The sequence below is a fragment of the Epinephelus moara genome, chromosome 16 (assembly GCF_006386435.1).
Source record: "Epinephelus moara isolate mb chromosome 16, YSFRI_EMoa_1.0, whole genome shotgun sequence".
Classification (NCBI taxonomy): domain Eukaryota; kingdom Metazoa; phylum Chordata; class Actinopteri; order Perciformes; family Serranidae; genus Epinephelus; species Epinephelus moara.
Genome location: NC_065521.1, coordinates 41,428,069 through 41,448,153, shown reverse-complemented (window position 1 = coordinate 41,448,153; position 20,085 = coordinate 41,428,069). Strand labels below are relative to the sequence as shown.

Below are 20,085 nucleotides of genomic sequence, written 5' to 3'. Positions count from 1 at the left end.
ACACAGACACTGAAACATGCAGCGCCCACCTACTGGATGGAAGCCCTGGTGGCATAAAGACATCTTTGTGTGCCGGACTCTGGACTATCAGCCCAGCTCCAAACTCATTTAAATGCGGCTTACTTTTTTTTACAATGTTTATTTTGTATGAAGTTTTGTTAACTGATGAAAAAATCAGCAGTTTGACCTCAACAGGAAACAGACGCGGGGAATTCATAAACCCTTCATTGTATCAAACCAGTTTTTTAACGAGGTAAAAAAAAAAATATGATGATGATAATAATAAAAGTGTGTTATGTGCAGCTGCTTACAGCACTCGATAGGATGCGAGGCCACTTGGAGAGAGACGTGCTGTCCTCCAGGCTGAGGTATGTGCACACGAAACACGAGGCGAACGCGGGTGTTTTTCCGACCGACGTCCGTCTCGCCCTTCCTCAGCTCGATGTCGGCGTTCCTGAGCTTCAGGATCCCGGCACAGTCGATTCTGTGGGAAGCGAATATGAATATTCAATATATAAGCACAACTAGATATGGAAAATGTATGTTAAAAAGCATTTGAATGAGAACATGTTGAATCACTCAGAAATCAAATGCACGTTATGATTTTCTTACACTGCTTTCATGTTGTTCTTTGGCTCCAGGGGGATCTCGAGGACTTTGGTGCCGTGGATAACCTTCTCATAACTGGTGGTTGTCACTGTCTTGCCAGTGATGCGGTGGACTTGATAAAAGGCGTGGGGCTTGAGGATGCGCTCATCGGCTGTACCGATGAAGATCTGGAGGCCAAGCGGCTCCTTGCCTCTGTAGCCGTGTAACTGCAGACACAAGAAGTCATGAAACAAACTTTTTATTTTACTTCACTTAAAGGGATATTTGTTGGCTCTATGGCTAATGCTCAAGCTACTCATTATAGAGTGCCCCAGGAATTAGTCCTGAAAGCCAGAAATGAGTTAGCATTTCACCATTTCCAGTTCCCTCTTCTCAAAGTCAATCGGTTTTTGGTTAGATGACTGAATTAAGGTCTGTGGTTAACACAAGCTTAAGAGACTATCACGTTTTGTTCTATGACATAAAATATGACAGTAAATCATGATCAAATATGAACCAAGATTCTGTAACAGCGTTGCCTTCTTCTCGCCTTAAATGTTTTCAGAAACATACTTTAGCTCACTGTTTAAAGGGACAGTGTGTAAGATTTAGGGGGATTTAGTGGCATCTAGTGGTGAAGACTGCAGATTGCACCCAGCTGAAACTTCTCCTGGTTCCTCTGAATAAAGTAGTTTCATGTAAAAATAAGTGTTTTTATGACAAAGCTCGTCACGGAGGGGCTGCTAACTACGATGGCCGAGGTGAAAATGCGAATGGCCCTATCTAGAGCCAGTGTTTGGTTTTTCATTCAGGGCTACTGTAGAAACATGTCAGTGCAACATGGCAAGCTTCGCAAACGGGGACCTGCTCCCTATGTAGATGTAAATGGCTCATTCCATGGTAACACTTACATTTTTATTTTGAGGTGATTACACACGCTGCAGTTACACCTCCTAAACACTATTAACACCTCCTAAACATGTTAAACATGGCTTAATAATAGCGACAATTCCAAACACAAGTACAAGAAATCGGCTTCATTATAACTTACATTTTCCCCACAAATACAACAAGCTAATGCTATTAGCATAAGCCTATGGCATTCTACAATGTTTAAATTAGCCTAGCAATGAGCAAAAAAATTCCTCTGCTCATATGAAGCCAGGATAAATCACACAAGACTTAAAATGCTATTTTTGTGGAGGCTTTATTGTCTTCACAATTTATTGTTTTTTATCTGTGAAATTAAAGTAAATAAAAGCTTTGTTTTCACTGAGGGAAATGGTTTCAGCTTCTGCGTTGCTGCGACACGTAGTTACATCTCTGGGAAAATGCATGTCAGGCTACGGTGTAAGCTCTACATCAAAGCAGGTATGGCGCAGAAGTATAAATTCCACTTAAATCCTACACACTGGACCTTTAACTGTAATACGCGATCTTTTGTTACCAACCAGCCACCATATTGTTTCCTGTGTCAAAACACCCAAGCTTGAATTATATCATCCAACAGCAGGAGTGTTTATTCATCCGATGCTGTGCAATGTCTGGAAATTTTAGGTCATGGTATTAGTTTTTTTTCTGGTCATGTAACTCAAATTTCAAAAGTATTTGCATCTTGTGTACAACAGACAGCCCAGTTTTATGAAAAGAAAGCTGTTTGTTCTAACTGTGCCTGTCCAGATGCTGTTTGCATCTGATCTGATCAGTGTCAGACCCACATGTAAAAGTCTTCTCTCTGCAGCCTTGAACAGAGACCGGCAGACAGCCTCACACTAGCTCTTTCATTAGTGGATGACGGATTTAGCAGGACTGAAGCTGTCATAAACATCCAGCCTGACTGATGCATATCAGAGAGGTGAAGATGTGATGTGTGAGATAGAAAGAGAGACAGAGAGAAAGAGAGATGTCACTTTTAACCTGAGAGTGCCTCCTGAGGAAACCTGCAAAAACCACAAAGCATCAACTTGCATCTAAATGCTGTTTTTGTGCAAACAGTCTAGTGCATAACCTTTATCATAGAATATACCCGAGAACTGAGTGCAGAGGGACGGAACAAACACTACTTCACTAACCTTTATGAGAGATGATTATAACGACAGAAAACGTCACTGCAGTAAGTCTTACTACCCGAGAAATACACAGCGTATTTAAAGTCAGATGTATTTCTAACGCTAATAGAGCTGCAGAGGGTATTTTTTCCTATTAATGAGACAGTTCAGATTTTTTGAAGTGGGGTTGTATGGCGCACTTATCCATAGTAGATGTCAGTTGGCACGCCCCAGTTTGGAGAAGCAGTAGGAGAGCCAGCACAGACACTAAGCAACTTACTGCTGCGGATGGGGGTCAGCAGCAAAATGCATTTTGGCACCTAAAAAAAATCCCATCTAAGAAAGTCTAGCACAGTTTGAGTGAACACTATATTGAAAGCACTTCTTTACCATTTTGTCAGACAGTCCCGGTTTGATAGGGAAGCCGTTCACAGCTTCAGTTCCCCCATCGTCACAGCCACCAGACTCCATCGACAAAAACAGTAATTTTGGCTCCCTGAACACGAGAGCCGCCAGTGCACCACTGCCTCAATCAATGAGATAGTTTGTGTTATTGTGTGACTTTGGTGAATCTGAACTCACCGTTTTATTCACTGAAGTCACACAATAACATAAACTGATTGACTGATGAAGGCAGCAGTCAACCAGTAGCTCCTGCGTCCAGCAATGTTAAATTACTGTTTTTCTCAGTGGAGTTTGGCTTTGAAGAGGACGATATACAGTTTCAGTTCCCTGTCAAAAATTGCTGTCTGGCTGCAGGGTAGAACTGTGAAAATACTCTAAATATAATGTGCACTTGAGCTGATATTTATTTTTGTTTTGCTGCTACCCCCATCCACAGCAGTACATTGTTAGCTTCTGTCGGACTCCAGCCTGTTTCTCCAAACTGGGGGTGTGCCGACTGACATCTATTGTATGTAATGTACAGTCTATGGATAAGAACCTTGTACAACCCCATTTCAAAAGATCCAAACTATCCCTTTAAGACTGTGTTTTTAATTGTGGTTAGAAGAAGTTCACTCAGCATGTACATTAATCACATTTTAGGAATGATTGTTACAGTGAATAGAACTGACAGACTTCACAGCAGCTGCTGAATGTAAGCAGAAACTATGGCAACATGAATGAGCACGCTGGCTCCATATCCAGGTAGCTGACACACGGAGTGAAACAGAGGAAGCTGACTGCAAACACTCAACAGGCCATGTGAGCGGTCGGCCGGTTGTCATGGCAGTGGCAGGAGCAGTGAGTCATGACAGAAAGCAGTGTAGGAAAAGTAAAGTGGAGGGTACGAGGCTCGCAGAGAGAGAGAGAGAGAAGGAGAGAAGGAGGGAGAGAGAAGGGAAAACAGAGGGAGTGAAGGAGGCGAAGAAGGAAGGGAAAAGACGAGGTGAAGGAGTGCAGCCGTGGCTAGCCAGGCCTGACCATCTGATTGGCCTGGCAAACCAGGCAGAACTGACCTCAGGGTGAGGCGTTCGGGGATGGGCAGAAAATGGAAAAGAAGCGAGAGAAGCTTTATTTCCAACAAGTCCCTACTATCACCAACAAAAACAGCTTTGAAATGTTGCCACGGTAACGCAAAGAAAGGGAAGTTGAACCTATTCTTGGACCGTATAGCCGGCCACAACTCTGTGTCACGACTAATTTCAACATGCTGTGGTTGAATTCCATGTTGTGACTGTGAGAGAAACATTAGCATGTTTTTTTTTCCTGATCTACAATTATGTTAACCACAGGCACTTTTCATTTTCTTTTACACGTCCGTTTCGACACTTCAAGTCAGCTTCCTAATACGAGACCCACGCAGTCAACAAACCAGCGTGTAAGAGGAAGTCAGGGACAACACGAACACAGGCCTGTTTGTGTGGTTAAAACCATGGGGGCGAGGGCGCACAACAGCAAACTATTTTAGGCTGGAAGGCAGAGAAAAAAAGAAAACTCAGAGAGCTTGTGTTGCTCACTGACCTGAGTTCAGTTGTGAGGGTTTTGGTGAGGCTACGGGGCGGTTACAGTGTGTCATATGTCTGGGGTTAGGGCATGCTTTATGATTTGTTTCAGAAAGTGAGAAATAGGAAAGGTGCTGTGAGAGTAGCCAGCACATAGAGTCATTTTCATACAGCTGGCCCTGGGCAATAACACCACCACCACCACCACCACCACCACTGGGTGCATAATGAGTAGGAAATACCATTACACGCAAGCCGTCCCATCAGGGCTGCCTGAGGCTCCCCAACTGGAAGGCTACTGTAATTTAATAGTCAACCCTGACAGGATGCCTTCATATAGTCATTCAGCACTTTGAATTGCAAAGTTAAAGTCATGATATGGGTCTGATTTAAAGGAACAGTGTGTACGATTAAGGTGGATTTAGCGGCATCTAGCGGTGAGGATTTCAGACTGCAACCTGCTGAAACTTCTCCCAATTACAATTTCTTCAGGGTTCACTGTTTAAGAGTTTTAACGTGAGCAGAATTATCCGCAGAGGTCTCTTCCTCTCAAAAACAAACAGACCAGGTGATTAAAACCAGTAAAAACACTGAATAAAGCAGTTTCATGTTACAAGTCAATGTTTTTTCAATGTTGTTTGGCTTGTCAGAGAAGGGCTGCTAGTCCAGCACCTGCTAATGTGTGCTCACCTTTTCATTTCATAATTTAACATCCAGACGCTCAGGAGGTTTTTATCAGGAGCCAAATTATTCACAGCGCTCGCGTCCTTTCCAAAACAAACAGACCAGGTGATTTAAATAAGTGTTTCTCAGATGCGGTTAGGCTTGTTGCATACAGGCTGCTAGCCTTGCACCGTATGTGTATTTTCTGATAACTGAATGTGTGCTCACTTTATTTCTAAACAAGATAATCAGGAGGCTTTTACCATGAGCCGAATTATCCGCAGATGTCTCCTCCTCTCCAGAACAGACAGACCCAGTGATTTAAACCGGTAAAAACACTGAATAAAGTAGTTTCATGTTACGAATCAATGTTTCTGCAATGGTGTTTGGCATGATGGAGACAAAACGTTAGCCCAGCACTTGCTAATGTGAGCTCCCCTTTTTTCTCTGATAACTTAAGATCCTGACGTTCAGGTGGATTTTACTTTGAACTGAAATATCCACAGAGGTCTCTTCTTCTTCAAAACAAACAGACCTGGTGATTTAAACCTATAAAAACACTGAATAAAGCAGTTTCATGTTTAAAAAGTCTATGATTTTCTGACACTGTCATTGCAGAGGAGCTGCTAACGGTGGCTGCTGATGCGAAAATGCGAATGACCCTGTCTAAAGCCTGTGTTTGGTTTGTCCATTCTGAAATACTCTAGAAACGTGGTGGTGGTGCAACATGGTGGTCTCCATAAATGAGGAGCCCCTCCCTATGTAGATATACACGACTCATTTTCAGGTGATACACCTGAAGAAAACATACTTATTTTATTATATTCAATTTCTGCCAATAGATCCCCTGACTATCTCACACACTGGACCTTTAAATGATATCAGTACCTTGGCTCATTCTGTTTATGGCCATACCTGCACAACAGGGTGTCCTCCTGTGGGGGCTTTGACTGCGCCCCTGCTCCCTTCTGTCTCATAGTGAGCCCTGTGGTGTGGCTTGGGCTGCACTTCAATGTGGAGCTCATACTGCTCTGTGCGACTGGGCATTGGCCACTCCAGCGGGGGGAGAGAGGCCACAGGGATGCTGCAGAACATGAACAGAAAGGGATATTAATTATGGAAAAAGTTATGCTGCTTAGATGGAAATGTATCTTGTGTGTAAGCAATAAGCAGTAAGTCCTGGCCTTCCTGATTTACCTGCAGAGGCTAGAAACCAGCGGCTTGGACCAGATCGGAGGGATAACAAAGAAATTCTCTGTAGCAGGTTTGGGTTTTATGTCCTGGTCGCAGGACACCAAGTAGTTCCCTTCTGCGTGGTTCTCTGGGTACAGAGTGTAAACCTGGTTGGACGTCTTGACTATTTTAGTGGGCACCAGGCCTGGCTGACTGGTGCCAAAACCATTCATGGCATCAGCGAGGCTGCTGTGCGTATAGTGGGCACCTATGTTGTGATCTTCATGGCCACTGTGGGGGGAGGGGCTGCGGGAGCGGTGCCCGGGCACTAAGCCTGGATTCCTGTACATGTCGTAGGTGCGTTTGCCCTGCGGGGAGGTGGAGCGGGAGCCAGGTCTGGAGGAGGGCGAGCGGGGTCCCAGGCAGCCGTCCTCAGCTAGGCTGGTGCGAGGAGAGGTGCCCGGGGACGTGCGCGGGGAACCAGTGTGGATGTTCTGTAACCTGGGGCAGAGGTCTCCGGGGTTCTGGCCACTGCTGGGGGACACACAAGGAGACGCCCAGGGGGAGTAACTCTCTGAGTGCCAGCTGGTGGAGGAGTTGCTGCTGGCGGGGCTCAGGCACTGAGGCTCACGGTAGGCGAGGTTTTCATGGCCTGGCACAGTGAGGGTGGGTCTGGGGCTAATGTTCAGGTGGTGGTTCTGCAGGGAGTCCCGACAATGGTTGTAGTGCTCACGGGAGGGGGTGATTTCGATGCGTGGGCTCAGGGCCAGACCTGCAGGCCGGGTACTGTCCAGGTAGTGTCTAGCCTCCTGGTTCTCATATCCTGAGAGAACCTCAGTGTTGTGGTCACTGTAGGAGGGACTGCAGGACTTGATGCCGTACGGGGAGGCCACCTCCAGAGGGAAAGCCTGCTCAGACTCAGGGTTGAGGACTTTGTGAGGTGCAAGGTTGGGGTCATCTGCAGGGGAGGACAAACGGAAAATCATCACAAAGCACACCTTTGAAAACATCAGTGTTGCCATGGAGATATTTCCTATTATCAATAGTTACAGCATTTAATCTCAAGTAAAGGAGCACCTCTCTGAATGACACAGATAGATTCACCAGCAAATTACTGACTTAAAAATAAGAGATCAAACAAAAGAAAGTCTCTTCGTGTTGACATTTTCTCTCACGTGGCTACTACATGTCAGAAACACCTGTCAAATTTACTTCCTGTTTTCTTTTTAATTCACATCAACAAGCTCGACAGGTCACACATTAATTCTGAGCCCACATAAAACAAAAAGAGGAACAAGAGTCAGCTCAGGTTGCCAAAACGCCCCGGACAAACCTTGATCTCCCGCAGCAAAGTCGCTGCAAGGTGGTTCATATTCAAACAAGTACTCAAACTCCAAATCCTCATCAGGGCAGTTGACTCGACTGAGCTCTTCCTCCAAGTCTTTCTCGTCATAAAAAGAGGTCATCTGTCTCCTTTTTTTTTTTCTTTCCTATAACGACTCTCCTCCGACTTCAGGCAAATTGGCGACAGAGACGCGGCTGAGACGGTGCGGCGCTGATGTGGATTTGTGGAACCTGCTCAAGTGTCAAATGATGCATCTGTGAGCCTGCAAGACGTGAAGCGCACAAGTTTCCTGTTTCAGCCCGCCGCAGTTATTTTCAGATCGAAGGCGGGTCTATTTTCACACCGAATGCGGACTTTTCGAGTTCATCTCTGTGTCTGTTCGCACCTCCCCTTATCGCTGATGCGCCCAAAGAGAAAAAAAAACACAGAAACCAAAGTGCAGCTTGGAGGTGATGAATTATCTGCCCCCATTCAAACAGATCACCGTGAGGCTTTTTTGACAGACTGCGCAGTTTGGTGCTGCCCCCGGGCGTCTGACACGTGACAGTGACACGGCAGGGTGCTCACTGCGCTCCTCACCTGTTGGACAGCTTACTTACAACTATCATTTAAAACAGGGGATCAGTTTAGGTGTGTGCGTACGCGCGGGCACATGGATGGATAGTGTTCCCTCAGCGGATTGGATCCAATGGAATAAATTAACCAACGTGTCGACGCGCTCTTTTACACTTCATAAAAACGCACTCCTGAGGGAATCCCCAGATTTACGCATGACGCAGCACAGATACTCGGGCGTTCCTTCCTGTTGTAGCTTTACACAGCGGGCCAGTAAATGCTCAGTCAGCAAAACAGACGCACAGAATGAGCAAACTTTGAATTTGAGTTTTATGCTGTTTTTGGTGGCGGATTCATTTGGACATGCGACTCAAGTGAAGCACAACCAGTGACCAAAAATGTACCATATAAGACAATATATAAAACTAGGAAAATATTCGAGCACTTAAAGGACAACCAGAGTTTTTTTGAGAAAAATATAATTGAATATTTGTATGGATATGCGTCGATATCATAAGTAAGTCACCCCCAACATTCAGTAGTCAGAAAATATAAAATATGTTTTTTTTGTTCTCCTATATAAGTTTCATAGCATGTCATAACTTATATTTACTTTTTAATTCACATCCAAAGTGTCTCCTCTACTTAGCGCCGATAAAATAAAGTTTTGAGCACTTTATTTAGCTACCACAATTACATGCTGCTGTATTTAATTGGCTCCACATTTCCCCCAAAATATCCTGATGCTTCCCGGTGATGCCAAGGCACGCGCTGTGCGCTGATCAACAAGCAGCGTGTCTCTTCCCAAACATCAACATCCCCAAATATCTCTGAAATGTTAGACAGCCGACACATGACATTACAGCTCACATCACACACACACACACACACACACACACTCAGGGCTAACACTACTCTATCAATTAAAAATCAAATGTTTTGATTACCAGATAATCACAACACTTCAGCAGTACCTTGATCCATCGACCTCATGGTGTGGTACTGTGCCAGCCTCCAAGTCTCTCTAAACATCTGGATAAAAAAGTGAAAAATTGAAATAAATAAAAAAAAAAAGGAGAAAAAATTACTTTCCGCCAATAACCATAGCAAAAGAAACTGTCTTCTGTTAAAAATGTTCAAAAGGAGAAGAAAAAAAAATCTCTTAAGTTTAAAAAACTTCAAGCTGCGACTCGGCAGCTGCGCGCAAACTCCTCTTTCTTCTCAAAAAACATGCAGCCGCAGCAGCTACAGCAGCGGGTCTGGTATGAAGTCCCTTCCTAGAGCTCTATAAGGATTACTTGTGTATCAAGAGCGGCTTCCTTCCCCGCTCTGGGTGTTTATAATGCTCCAATGCTGTAAAATAACGGGATTCCCTCAGTGTTTCCTCCTGTTTGTGCGCGTTTGCCATGGAAACCTGGAGCCGGTCCATGTCGGAGACTCAGGGCTTTCCTGCAAAGCCCCACACTCAGGAATCCATGACGTCTCCGGCTCCTGCGCCAAGGCATTTCTGCGGCTTCTCTCAGACAGTAGCACACAAGAACTTCATTGTAGGGATGAAGAAATTACTGTAGGACACTGTAGGAGAGAGAGCGGGGGGAGAAAAGAGAGAAATAGCTCTGAAGTTTGACTCCAGGATACACTACATGAAATTTACTTAACACAGTTTACTGGACTGGTCCGTGTACACTTCACTCTGTCTTCACATTCAGTTTTAAAATGTCTCTGTGTTCAGAGTGAATTTAAGTGGCCACGGTTGGCTGACGTTTTGAACATGGAATATAGAGAATTCCATTGTTCCCATTGAGGGAAGAAGCTACTATCCATTTCCATTTCCTCATGGAAATCTGCCGCATCTTCTGATACTTGACTGGAAAAAAAGAAAAGGCTGAACAAGACCACTACATAGACTGACCCCAGTAGTCATGAGGACAAATTCTCCATTGCAATAAAAGTTACATAAGGTAGCATCCAAGGAAAAAACAGGATTCTGATATTTTGGATCATCTGTGCTCAAGCCTTTTTATGTTTCCTGTCTCTCACACACATACACACACACACACAAAGAAAAAAGAAATACAGACTCACTTTTTCATTTCCACATGAAACTTCGTTAGTTGCTTGTGTTGTGAAGGGTGTGTCAACACACACACACAGGAGTGCCCCAGGTCACTGAAACATACAAACTTTATCCATGAACCCCAGACTGGAACTAAATCACATCTTATATACTGTACATGGGCGGACAATGGGAAAATGGACCCCTGGGCACAGACATGTAAAAGGCCCCACCACCTCTCCTACAGGACTGGAGACACTCACACAGACTTTGTGGTGATTTTACTGCTCTGTATTCCTTTCTTTTACTGGGTCATTTTATGTCTTCTTTTGGTTGTTTTCTATCTCTTTTTGTCATTTTATGTATCATTTTGGTTGTTTGGCGCCCTTTTGTTCTTATTTTCTGTCTTTCTGGGGTTACTTTCTGTCTTTTTTTGTCATTTTGCCTCTCCTTTCATCATACCTCTCTTTTTTTGGGTCATTTTTGTCTTTTTTTGGTTGTTTGACCCTCTTTGTAGTTATTTTTTGTCCCTTTGGGACCATTTTGTGTCTCATGTCATTTTGTGGCCTTTTTGGTTGTTTGTTTGTTCCTCTTTTGGAGTTAGTTTTTGCCTCTTTGAGGTCATTCTGTGTCTTTTTTTAGTCATTTTGTGTCTCTTTTAGGTTGTTTTGGCCCCCTTTGTAGTTATTTTTTGTCTCTGAGGTCATTTTGTGTCTCATTGTGTCTTTTTTTGGTCATTTTGCCTCTCCCTTTGACATTTTGTCTCTTTTTTTGGTTGTTTGACCCCTTTTGTAATTATTGGTCTCCTTGGGGTCATTCTATGTCTTTTTTTAAATAATTTTGTGTCTCTTTCAGGTTGTTTTGCCCCCCAGTATAGTTATTTTTTGTCTCTTTGAGGTCATTTTGTGTCTCCTTGTGTCATTTGGTGTCTTTTTTGTCATTTTGTCTTTTTTTTGGTTGTTTTGTGTCTCTTTGTAGTCATTTTGTGTCTCTTTTTGGTTGTTTGCCCCCTTTGTAGTTATTTGTCTCTTTGGGGTCATTCTATAGCTATTTTTAGTCATTGTGTGTCTTTTTTGGTTGTTTTGTGTCTGCTTGTAGTCATTTTTCGTTTCTTTTTGGTTGTTTGCCCCCTTTTGTAGATAGTTTTTGCCTCTTTGGGGTCATTCTGTGTCTCTGTTTGGTTGTTTGACCCCTTTTTTTACTTATTTTTTGTCCCTTAGAGGTCATTTTCTGTCTTTTTTGGCCATTTTGCCTCTCATTTTAACATTATGTATCTCTTTTTTTGTTTTCTGTGTCTTTGCATTTGTTTTGCCCCTGTTGTAGTTATTTTGTCTCTCTTTGCAGTTCCTTTGCATCTCTTTGTTGTCTTTTTGTGTCTCCTCCTGGTCGGTAATCTGAGTGACATTTTGCAGGTGAAGGCCAGGGGTGCCCTGGCACTTTGGGCCCCTGGGCCTGTGCCCAGTGGGCTTGTTGCTTGTGTAACAGATCGGGACAGTAACATTTCTACAGCATTTCACGGTGAACTGTTTCATGCTACTTTAAATCCCACAACGACTTTACTCCAGTGTTGGCAAACAATCCGAGAGTAAATCCAATATACATGTGTGAGTCATGTCTCAGTTTATGTGCTGTCAAGTGTATTAATAGTTTTGTCAGTTCATCAAGATTTGGGTGGGAAGAGAGGCCCAGTCATGTCTCGTCTGTTGAGGTTCATTTTTAATTTCTAAACAGATAATGAATGAAGCTTTTGGAGGAGTGTGTTTGAATCATTCTGCAGCATTAACTTGTCATGTTATATTAAAGGAGATGGTTGAACCCTGACTAGCAGCATCTTTATGTGCTTCATCTGAACATTAAAGCAAAAGTTTACACAGTAGATTATTGTTTTTGGTGAACTGCCACTGTTTTACAATCACAAGTATTAAACTGAGGTGTTTTCAGTTTGTCAAAAACACACAGAAAAGCTTAAATCTATACTGAATACATCTGCTTAACTGAAGAAACAGGTAGTCTAAGCTGTTTTAACATTAACGAGTCCCCATATTGCCCTGGAGAGGAAGCTGTAGAAAAAGCCAGTGGAAGGAGCCAAGTTAAACTATACATTACTGCTGCAGTGCCATGAATTGATGCCTGCTCTGGAGCTTTTAGTACAGCGCTGTGCTTATAGTACAGAATCCAATTACAACTTAAAAGAAGGAGAAATGTATGATTGGATTTAGCAAAACCGTTTCCCCTTGTGAACTTATACAGACTGAGATTCAGCTTTAGAAAATATCCAGCATTCTAGCTTTGGAGGCGCTGGTAGGCAGATTTCTTTTAAACTTTTAGAGCCAGGTTTGGTGTTTCCTCCTGCTTCCTGTCTTCATGCTAAGCTAAGCTAGCCTACTGCTGGCTGTACCTTCATATTTACCACACAGATAAGAGTGGTGTTGGATCTTCTCATGTAACGCTTAGTGTATTTCTCAAAATGTCTAACTCTTATGGACACAGGGAAGTAAGGGTGTTGAAGCTTATAATGTTTCCCCTTCGTAGGCAATATGTGTTATACACAAGACTTTGTGGAGTGAAAGAGGCTTAACTTTATTTTTTATCTATTTATTTTAAAATTTATCTGTTAAGCCCAGTTGTCAGAGATGCCTGCCAAGCCACAGACCACTATTCTGTTTTACAGTGAGTCATCACTGCATTTCAAGCCTCCAAAAGCAGTTGTTTTTTACAGAGACATCACTGCATTTTGTGTCTGGATAGTGGCACGAAAAGCGATTGTTTTAACAGAGACATCACTGTGTTTCCAGCCATGAATAGTGCCTCAAAAATCTGTTGGTTTTTTTTTACAAGAAATTGCTGCATTTCCAGCGATGATAGTGCCACCAAAACCAGCTGTTTTTTTACAGACATCACTGCATTTTGTGCCTGGATAGTGGCATGGAAAGTGATTGTTTTTATCGAGACATCACTGCATATCTGGCCAGAAAAGTACCACAAGAAGCGGTTGTTTTTTACAAGACAGTGCTGCATTTCCAGCTGGGATAGTGCCACCAAAAGCAGTTGTTTTTTACAGAGACATCACTACATTTTGTGCCTGGATATGATATATGGATGGATATTCATATGACATGAAAAGAGGCTGTGTTACCAAGACATCACTGCATTTCCAGCGGTGATAGTGCCACCAAAATCAGCTGGGTTTTTTTACAGACATCACTGCATTTTGTGCCTGGATAGTGGCATGAAAAGTGATTGTTTTTATCGAGACATCGCTTCATATCTGGCCAGAAAAGCGATTGATTTTTACAAGACTGCTGCTGCATTTCCAGCTGGGATAGTGCCACAAAAAGTGGTTGTGTTTTTTACAGACACATTACTGTATTTTATGCCTGGACAGTGGCATGAAAAGCAGTTGTTTTTATTGAGACATTGCTACGTTTCCAGCCGGATTAGTGCCATTAAAAGGGGTTGTTTTTTGCCGAGAAATTGCTGCATTTCCTGCTGGTACAGTGCCACAAGTGGTTGTTTTTGTTCACTGTGTTTCCAGCCAGATTATTGCCACAAAAAGTGATAAGTTTTAACAGTGACATTACTGCATTTCCAGCCAGGATAGTGTCACAAAAGGTGGTTGTTTTTTACCAAGACATTGCTGTGTTTCCAGCCAGAACAGTGCCACCAAAAACAGGTATTTTAAGCCAAAACATGGTCTGTATAATGTTCCAAAATTGTTGTTTATAACTATTAAAAATGATCCTATCCATTGAAATCAATACAAAAACATGAATGTCGCTCAGCATTCAGAATGATGTCATTATATAGACTCCCAGCTGTCAAACTTTATGTCGACAGACGCAGGAAGTCTGTCAACATAAAGTTTTTATGTTGACAGACTTCCTGCGTCCCTGACACACACCATCCAGCGATTTGATACAAATCCAGCAAACATCATTTATTTTGTCTCGGTCTCGAATTAAACATCTTCACTACATTTCATGTGCTCAGCCCTTTGTATAGCCTCAGTGACTTATCCGGTGCTTACATCAGTCATGTCAGACTCAAGGCCATTCATAGGAAAATGTGTGTACTTGAGAGAGGGGAGGGGGGTAATCAGAGGATCTGTTTTGGATTGAGACATGGATTAGTCTGAGTGAGGGAGTCTGTGCTAGACTGCCGGGTGAACAAGGTGACTGCAATGAGTCTGTAAACCGCAGTGGCCATAGCCTTCGTTTTGGGGGTAACTAACCATCCAGCAGCCTTGTCTACCAGATGTAAATTCCTCCACTGTTACGGAACTCTTATGCAACCCAAATTATGAATGAGTAAATGAATACGGCACACGTTTAAGAAAGGAAAACCGCCTGTGTCCAGACGGCCGACTTTGCACTTCCGTCTCTCTTTCTTTTCTTTTTTTTTCTCAGAGAGCCCACTTTTTCCAAGTTCATGCAGTATTTTCCATCACTGTAAAAACAGCTCATTGAGGTAGAGTTGTCTGGGTTAGAGCATTGCCCTGTTTTAGTTTTCCAAGTGTAACATGTGTGATTGAGCTTTTAAATCCAAGCAGTGGAACTTTGATATGGAAATGGTGCATTGCATCGTGTCTCATGGAAATCTTTCCAAGGAAATTCAGGGGGCAAAGGGAAGCATGGACTTGTGCCTCCATTTGGGTCTTTTGATCTGCTCTTATATGCCAGGGACATTGTACTCTTCTCCTCTGCATTAACACTGATTATTAACTTTTTCAGTCGTGATAATATTTGGAGTAAAGCATCCATCTAGTCATTCATTTTCTGTACTGCTTATCTCATTCTGACTTGTGGGGGCTCCTATCCCAGCATGAAGGGTACACTCTGTAACAGTTGGCCAGTCTGTCACCACTGAACCAATTAGTTTAAGTGGCTGAAGACAGGTTTTCTAATGTTTCTAAAACACAATGTACAGCCTCATACAACAGTAATCCCTCACAATCATCACTTTTGACCTACTAGAAGTGAGTGGTGGTGTATTTATCTGACTCTGCCCTCTTAGTGTATTTTCTTATTTTATTTTTGTTTTGCTGTGTTCAGGATGGTTCTGGGCACAGCATACAGGTCGCGTCTCATGAAAAGGTGGCGATCAGGTGCCAGACTGTGAGCAGCACACACCCAAAATGAAGCTACGAAAATCGCGGACACAGCACCGAAAACGCAACAACAGTGAACAAGAGGAAATCTGGGGTTGGCTTTCACTTTATTTGGTGATTGTTCACAAACAGTAGCTGACAATTCCTGCACAGTAAACCCATTTAATATGTCTTCAGACTTACAATAATGCACTTTTTCATCTCATTTGCTTTTGTGCAGACATTTAAATGAGAAGACTCATAGCGCTCTTATGTCTGTTTGCTAAATATGAAACTACAGCCAGCAGTTAGCTAACTCACATCAGCCCAGCCGCAAAAAGAAAATGTTGGCATCGTACATACCTGCAAACCATGGAGACATTTGTACATTACATACAAATGATTCTAAAGTGTCCTAGGAGGAGGGGATTGTAGATGACGTGATGCCAGAACAAGACTCCTGCCAAGCTGCAGACCACTGCTCGAGACCAATGAACATTAAAACCAGATGGGGGTTTTTTTAGCGAGAAATCGCTGCATTTCCAGCAGCTTTTTAGCCAAACATGAGTTTTTTAGTGACCCACCACTGTTTTTTCCACCAGGGCTACTGCCACGAGAAATGGTTGTTCTTTACAAAGACACTGACGACTTCTTCAGCGAGGCCTTCGCCATCAAAACCGGGTTTTTCAAGCCCAAACATGATCCTTTCCTGACTAAAACTAAGCCATTTTATGACTAAATTTAACCACACATTCACCACAGTACTGATGAAATGTAAAGAAACTTAAAGTTTCAACATATCTGCTACATTATAATGTACAAATGTATCGTATCAGTGGTTTGCAGAAATGTACAATGCTGAAAAAATTTCTGGTGACTGGATTGCTTACACGGTGGTGCAGTGGTTAGCATTGTTGCCTCACAGCAAGAAGGTTCTGGATTCGAAACCAGGGTAGGGGAGCCCTTCTGTGTGGAGTCTGCATGTTCTCCCCGTGTCAGCATGGGTCTTCTGCGGGTGCTCTGGTTTCCTCCCACAGTCCAAAGACATGCAGGTTAACTGGTGACTCTAAATTGTCCGTAGGTGTGAATGTGAGTGTGAATGGTTGTCTGTCTCTATGTGTCAGCCCTGTGATAGTCTGGTGACCTGTCCAAGGGTGAACCCTGCCTCTCACCCAGTGTCAGCTGGGATAGGTAACAGCCGCCCTACAGGATAAGCAGTTACAGAAAATGATTAGTGCTTCATAACCTCCTGTAATGTCTTTAATGTTACTTTCATTTCATATCATGGTGAAGCTCTGCTCCTGCTGGGCGAGGACGTGGAGGAGGGAGGGTAGCCGGTATGGTGTTGCGTGGACTTAGTTTGACCCACTTTTTTTCCACATTTGCAGATTTTGTTCAGCACACATACTGCACCTTTAATAAGTGTATTTCCCAAAATGTCAAAATTGTCCTTTAAATAATAAACCGTTTAACAATTAACCAGTGAAAAACTTTTAAAAGCTTATCTACTCATTCTCCCTCATTACAGAACCAAACTCTATGAATATGTGAATATTGTTCATTTCAAAAGTTAAACTGCTAAAGATGTCTCCTACCTCTCTGGAGATTAAACATCCAAGTGAATTAACAGTAAGCAAAACACATTCTGACTTTACATTCATCCTGGAGTCGATGGTTTTAAAAAGGAGTGTAGCACATGATTCAGGAATCTGTGGATTATCTTTTAATGATGAAGCAGCATATTAAAACAAGGCTGTGCAGCTGCTGAGATCGCTGCTGACACGGTTTCAGTCGGGGCAGTGCTGGCATGTCATTGTGCAATAAGGAATCGTATTTCCTTCTTGCCACAACTTGAGATCCCTGGAAAACATTTTCCTTCTTTTTCCGAATTGTATGAATGAACTAATACGTTCCATCAACATGGAAACTACATACATCCACGCTGGACGAAACCGCCTCGTTATGTAACAGGATTCTGATCGATATTCGAATGTTTGTAGAAAGAATTCGAGTGTCTTAAATCCAGTGGAAAAGTGGCCGACTAGCTCATGGATTTTTCCCCTTTTGAGCACAGCATTATGAAATCCCATGAAACAATATCACCCCCCCTCGTCCACACTTTTTTCTGTCTTGTCCAGGTTTCCAATTCCATCCTACAGTATTTCATAACTTCAACATCTCTTTGTACCTACGATCAGCACAATATGGATGCACAAAAGTCAATATTTGGTAGTCAAAACAAACTTATTCAGCGTTTCGGCTGAAAGAAAAACTCACTCTTCCCATTGCAGCTTCATTCATAACAACAACTGACTGTACTTCAGCCTCAACAATCACAATTAATCACTCGTTAAAAAAAAAAGTCTTTAATCCTGTTGGTCTTAAAGTGATTTGGGCGGTTTCGTTGGGTTGTTTTGGGAAGCATTAAGCAGTGTCATTAGAGATCACGGGGAGAGGCAGGGAAACACATCTGCAGCTCTTCTTTAACAGTCATGGGTGCTAAGACAAATCAAAGCATTCCAGGCCCACACAGCTATAAATAGTGCCAGAGGAGGGTGTGTGTTCATGCTTTGCGATGTTTCTGTGAGGGGCCTGTCATTGCCAAAATCCAGTGTTTACACAGAGCCATAACAGGGTGTAGTAAACACTTCATCTCCACTCGCTTGTTCATTATTCGGTGTCGTGCGTCGAGGGTTTCTGTTATTTCAAAACAGCTCACTGCATCTAAGCAGGCACTTTTAATGTGGCATATAATCCTATAGGAGCATTATGCAAATTATTGTGAGCTAAACTCATTAACCAATTAGATGTGACGCAGGAAGCACAGCTGACCTCGGGCCCAAACTGTGCAGCAGGAGTTCAGTGTTCTCTCCAGGAAACTGGCCGAGGCCCAGCGACCTCGTTGATGTGGTCGCCAGCCCTGGCCTGAAGGTTGGATATGGATCCCACATGGTTCCATGCTATCATTTGTATTAAGTGCTCCAGTCAGGACCCTGTGACAGTTTGTGGTATACTCTGCAGCACATTCATAGTAGTCTCCCCCTCCTCCCCCTCTCCTTCTTTCTTTCTCTTGCACTGTTCCATTGGGAGCAGCGTGTAAGATGTTTCCAAGCTGGAAACAAATTCCTGTCTTGAAGTGCCAAAGATAAAATGCGCCGACCTTGTGATAATTAGCCTGGATATGTTACGCAACAGCTGTAAGCTACCTCTTTTAAAAGCCGAAAATCCAAACCTTGTAAAATGCAAAGTAAATTTCAAAACTCACTCTGACTCTGATTGGATTGTGGATTTGGCAGTGGACCAGCGGGGGCTCCATAGCTGGCTCGCAGAAAGGAGGGAAAGACCACAAATGTTAAGGTTAGCAGGCAGCTCTGTTGATTCTGGAGTGGAATTTCAGTTTTCATGGGACTGATTAAGTTAAATGGTTTCTTTTAATGGTATAACTTACGCATTTGGGCAATGGAACAAGATGAAAAAAAAGTTGGACATACGCTGTAGTTTTAATTTGAACATGCAGTACTGAGGTGCTTGACTGCATGTTGAAAAAAAAAGGGAAAAGTTTTTATAACTGAGAGTCGAGTCCAACGAAAACCATCTCTGGGCTGAAACGCCATAAAGCTTCAACACTTTTATAAATTTTAAACTACATGGATAATTAACAAAGTTCCTTCAAAAAGCTCAAACTTAATTTAGGCGTGAACGTTGACATCAAAGAAAAATTAAGAAATGTTTCCTGTTAGTTAAAACTTTTAGTGATTTAATAGAGTCAGTGGTGGAAGAAGTGCTCAGATCCTTCACTTAAAGGGGCAGTTCACCTCAAAATCAAAAATACATATTTTTCTTCTTACCTGTAGTGACTCTTTATCCATCTAGATTATTGTGGTGTGAGTTGCAGAGTGTTGGAGATATCAGCCGTATAGATGTCCGTCTTCTCTCCAATATAATGGACCTACATGGCACTCAGCTTGTACCGCTTTAAACACACATACAAAAAAAAAAACATTTGAAAAACTCAACAGCAATGTCTCTTTCTGGAAATCATGACCTGGATACTCAAGATACAGCCGAATCTTGTTGTGAGCACTCTCATGTGGGAACTATTTTCTTTCTCCAGGACTACACCTGCCAACTGTATCACCGCGCAGAAGAAGGCATCTACTGCTAGCTCACCTAGCACAAGAGATGTGGACTCGAGCCATGACTTGGACTCAAGTCAGACTTAAATAACACATTTGATGACTTTAGACTTGACTCAGCAAAATCAAAAAAGACTTGCAACATGACTTGAACTTTAACATCAATAACTTGTGACTTCACTTGGACCTGAGCCTTTTGACTTCAAAATACTTGATACTGTTACCTCTCTATGTTTACATCCAAAAGTGATTTGAATCATTGGGAAATGCGCATTAAAAGAAATACGAATCCTGTGTGTTTTCATTAAATGTACGAACTTTGGTGAAAACTACAAACTCACGCGAGTTTTCTGCAGAACCGGAAACAAAACAAGTCTTGCATTCTTCTTCTTCTACGTTTTCTGGCGGTTGGCAACCAGCTTGTAAATGCATTACCGCCTTCCCGACCCGGAGTGTGGATATCACCATGGAGAGAGGTGCGCTACGTCA

At 42.7% G+C, this 20,085-nt stretch overlaps 1 protein-coding gene across 3 annotated transcripts in view; it reads right to left on the bottom strand.

Moving 5' to 3' along the window:
- The window catches only part of nfatc2a (nuclear factor of activated T cells 2a), a 29,314-nt gene extending 19,642 nt beyond the window's left edge, over positions 1-9,672 (bottom strand). Inside the window, exons 1-5 of one of the 3 annotated variants that reach the window (XM_050066195.1) lie at positions 9,293-9,672; positions 6,443-7,376; positions 6,161-6,329; positions 613-815; positions 312-484 (exon numbers count right to left, since the gene is read on the bottom strand). In XM_050066195.1, coding sequence (XP_049922152.1) covers positions 312-484; positions 613-815; positions 6,161-6,329; positions 6,443-7,376; positions 9,293-9,350 — 1,537 coding nt within the window. In that variant the 5' untranslated portion in view covers positions 9,351-9,672. Of the gene's footprint in view, positions 1-311; positions 485-612; positions 816-6,160; positions 6,330-6,442; positions 7,377-7,751; positions 8,036-9,292 lie in introns of those variants that run through there. The other 2 variants (XM_050066193.1, XM_050066194.1) reach the window with 2 other exon arrangements.
- Between the last annotated feature and the right edge of the window lie 10,413 nt (positions 9,673-20,085).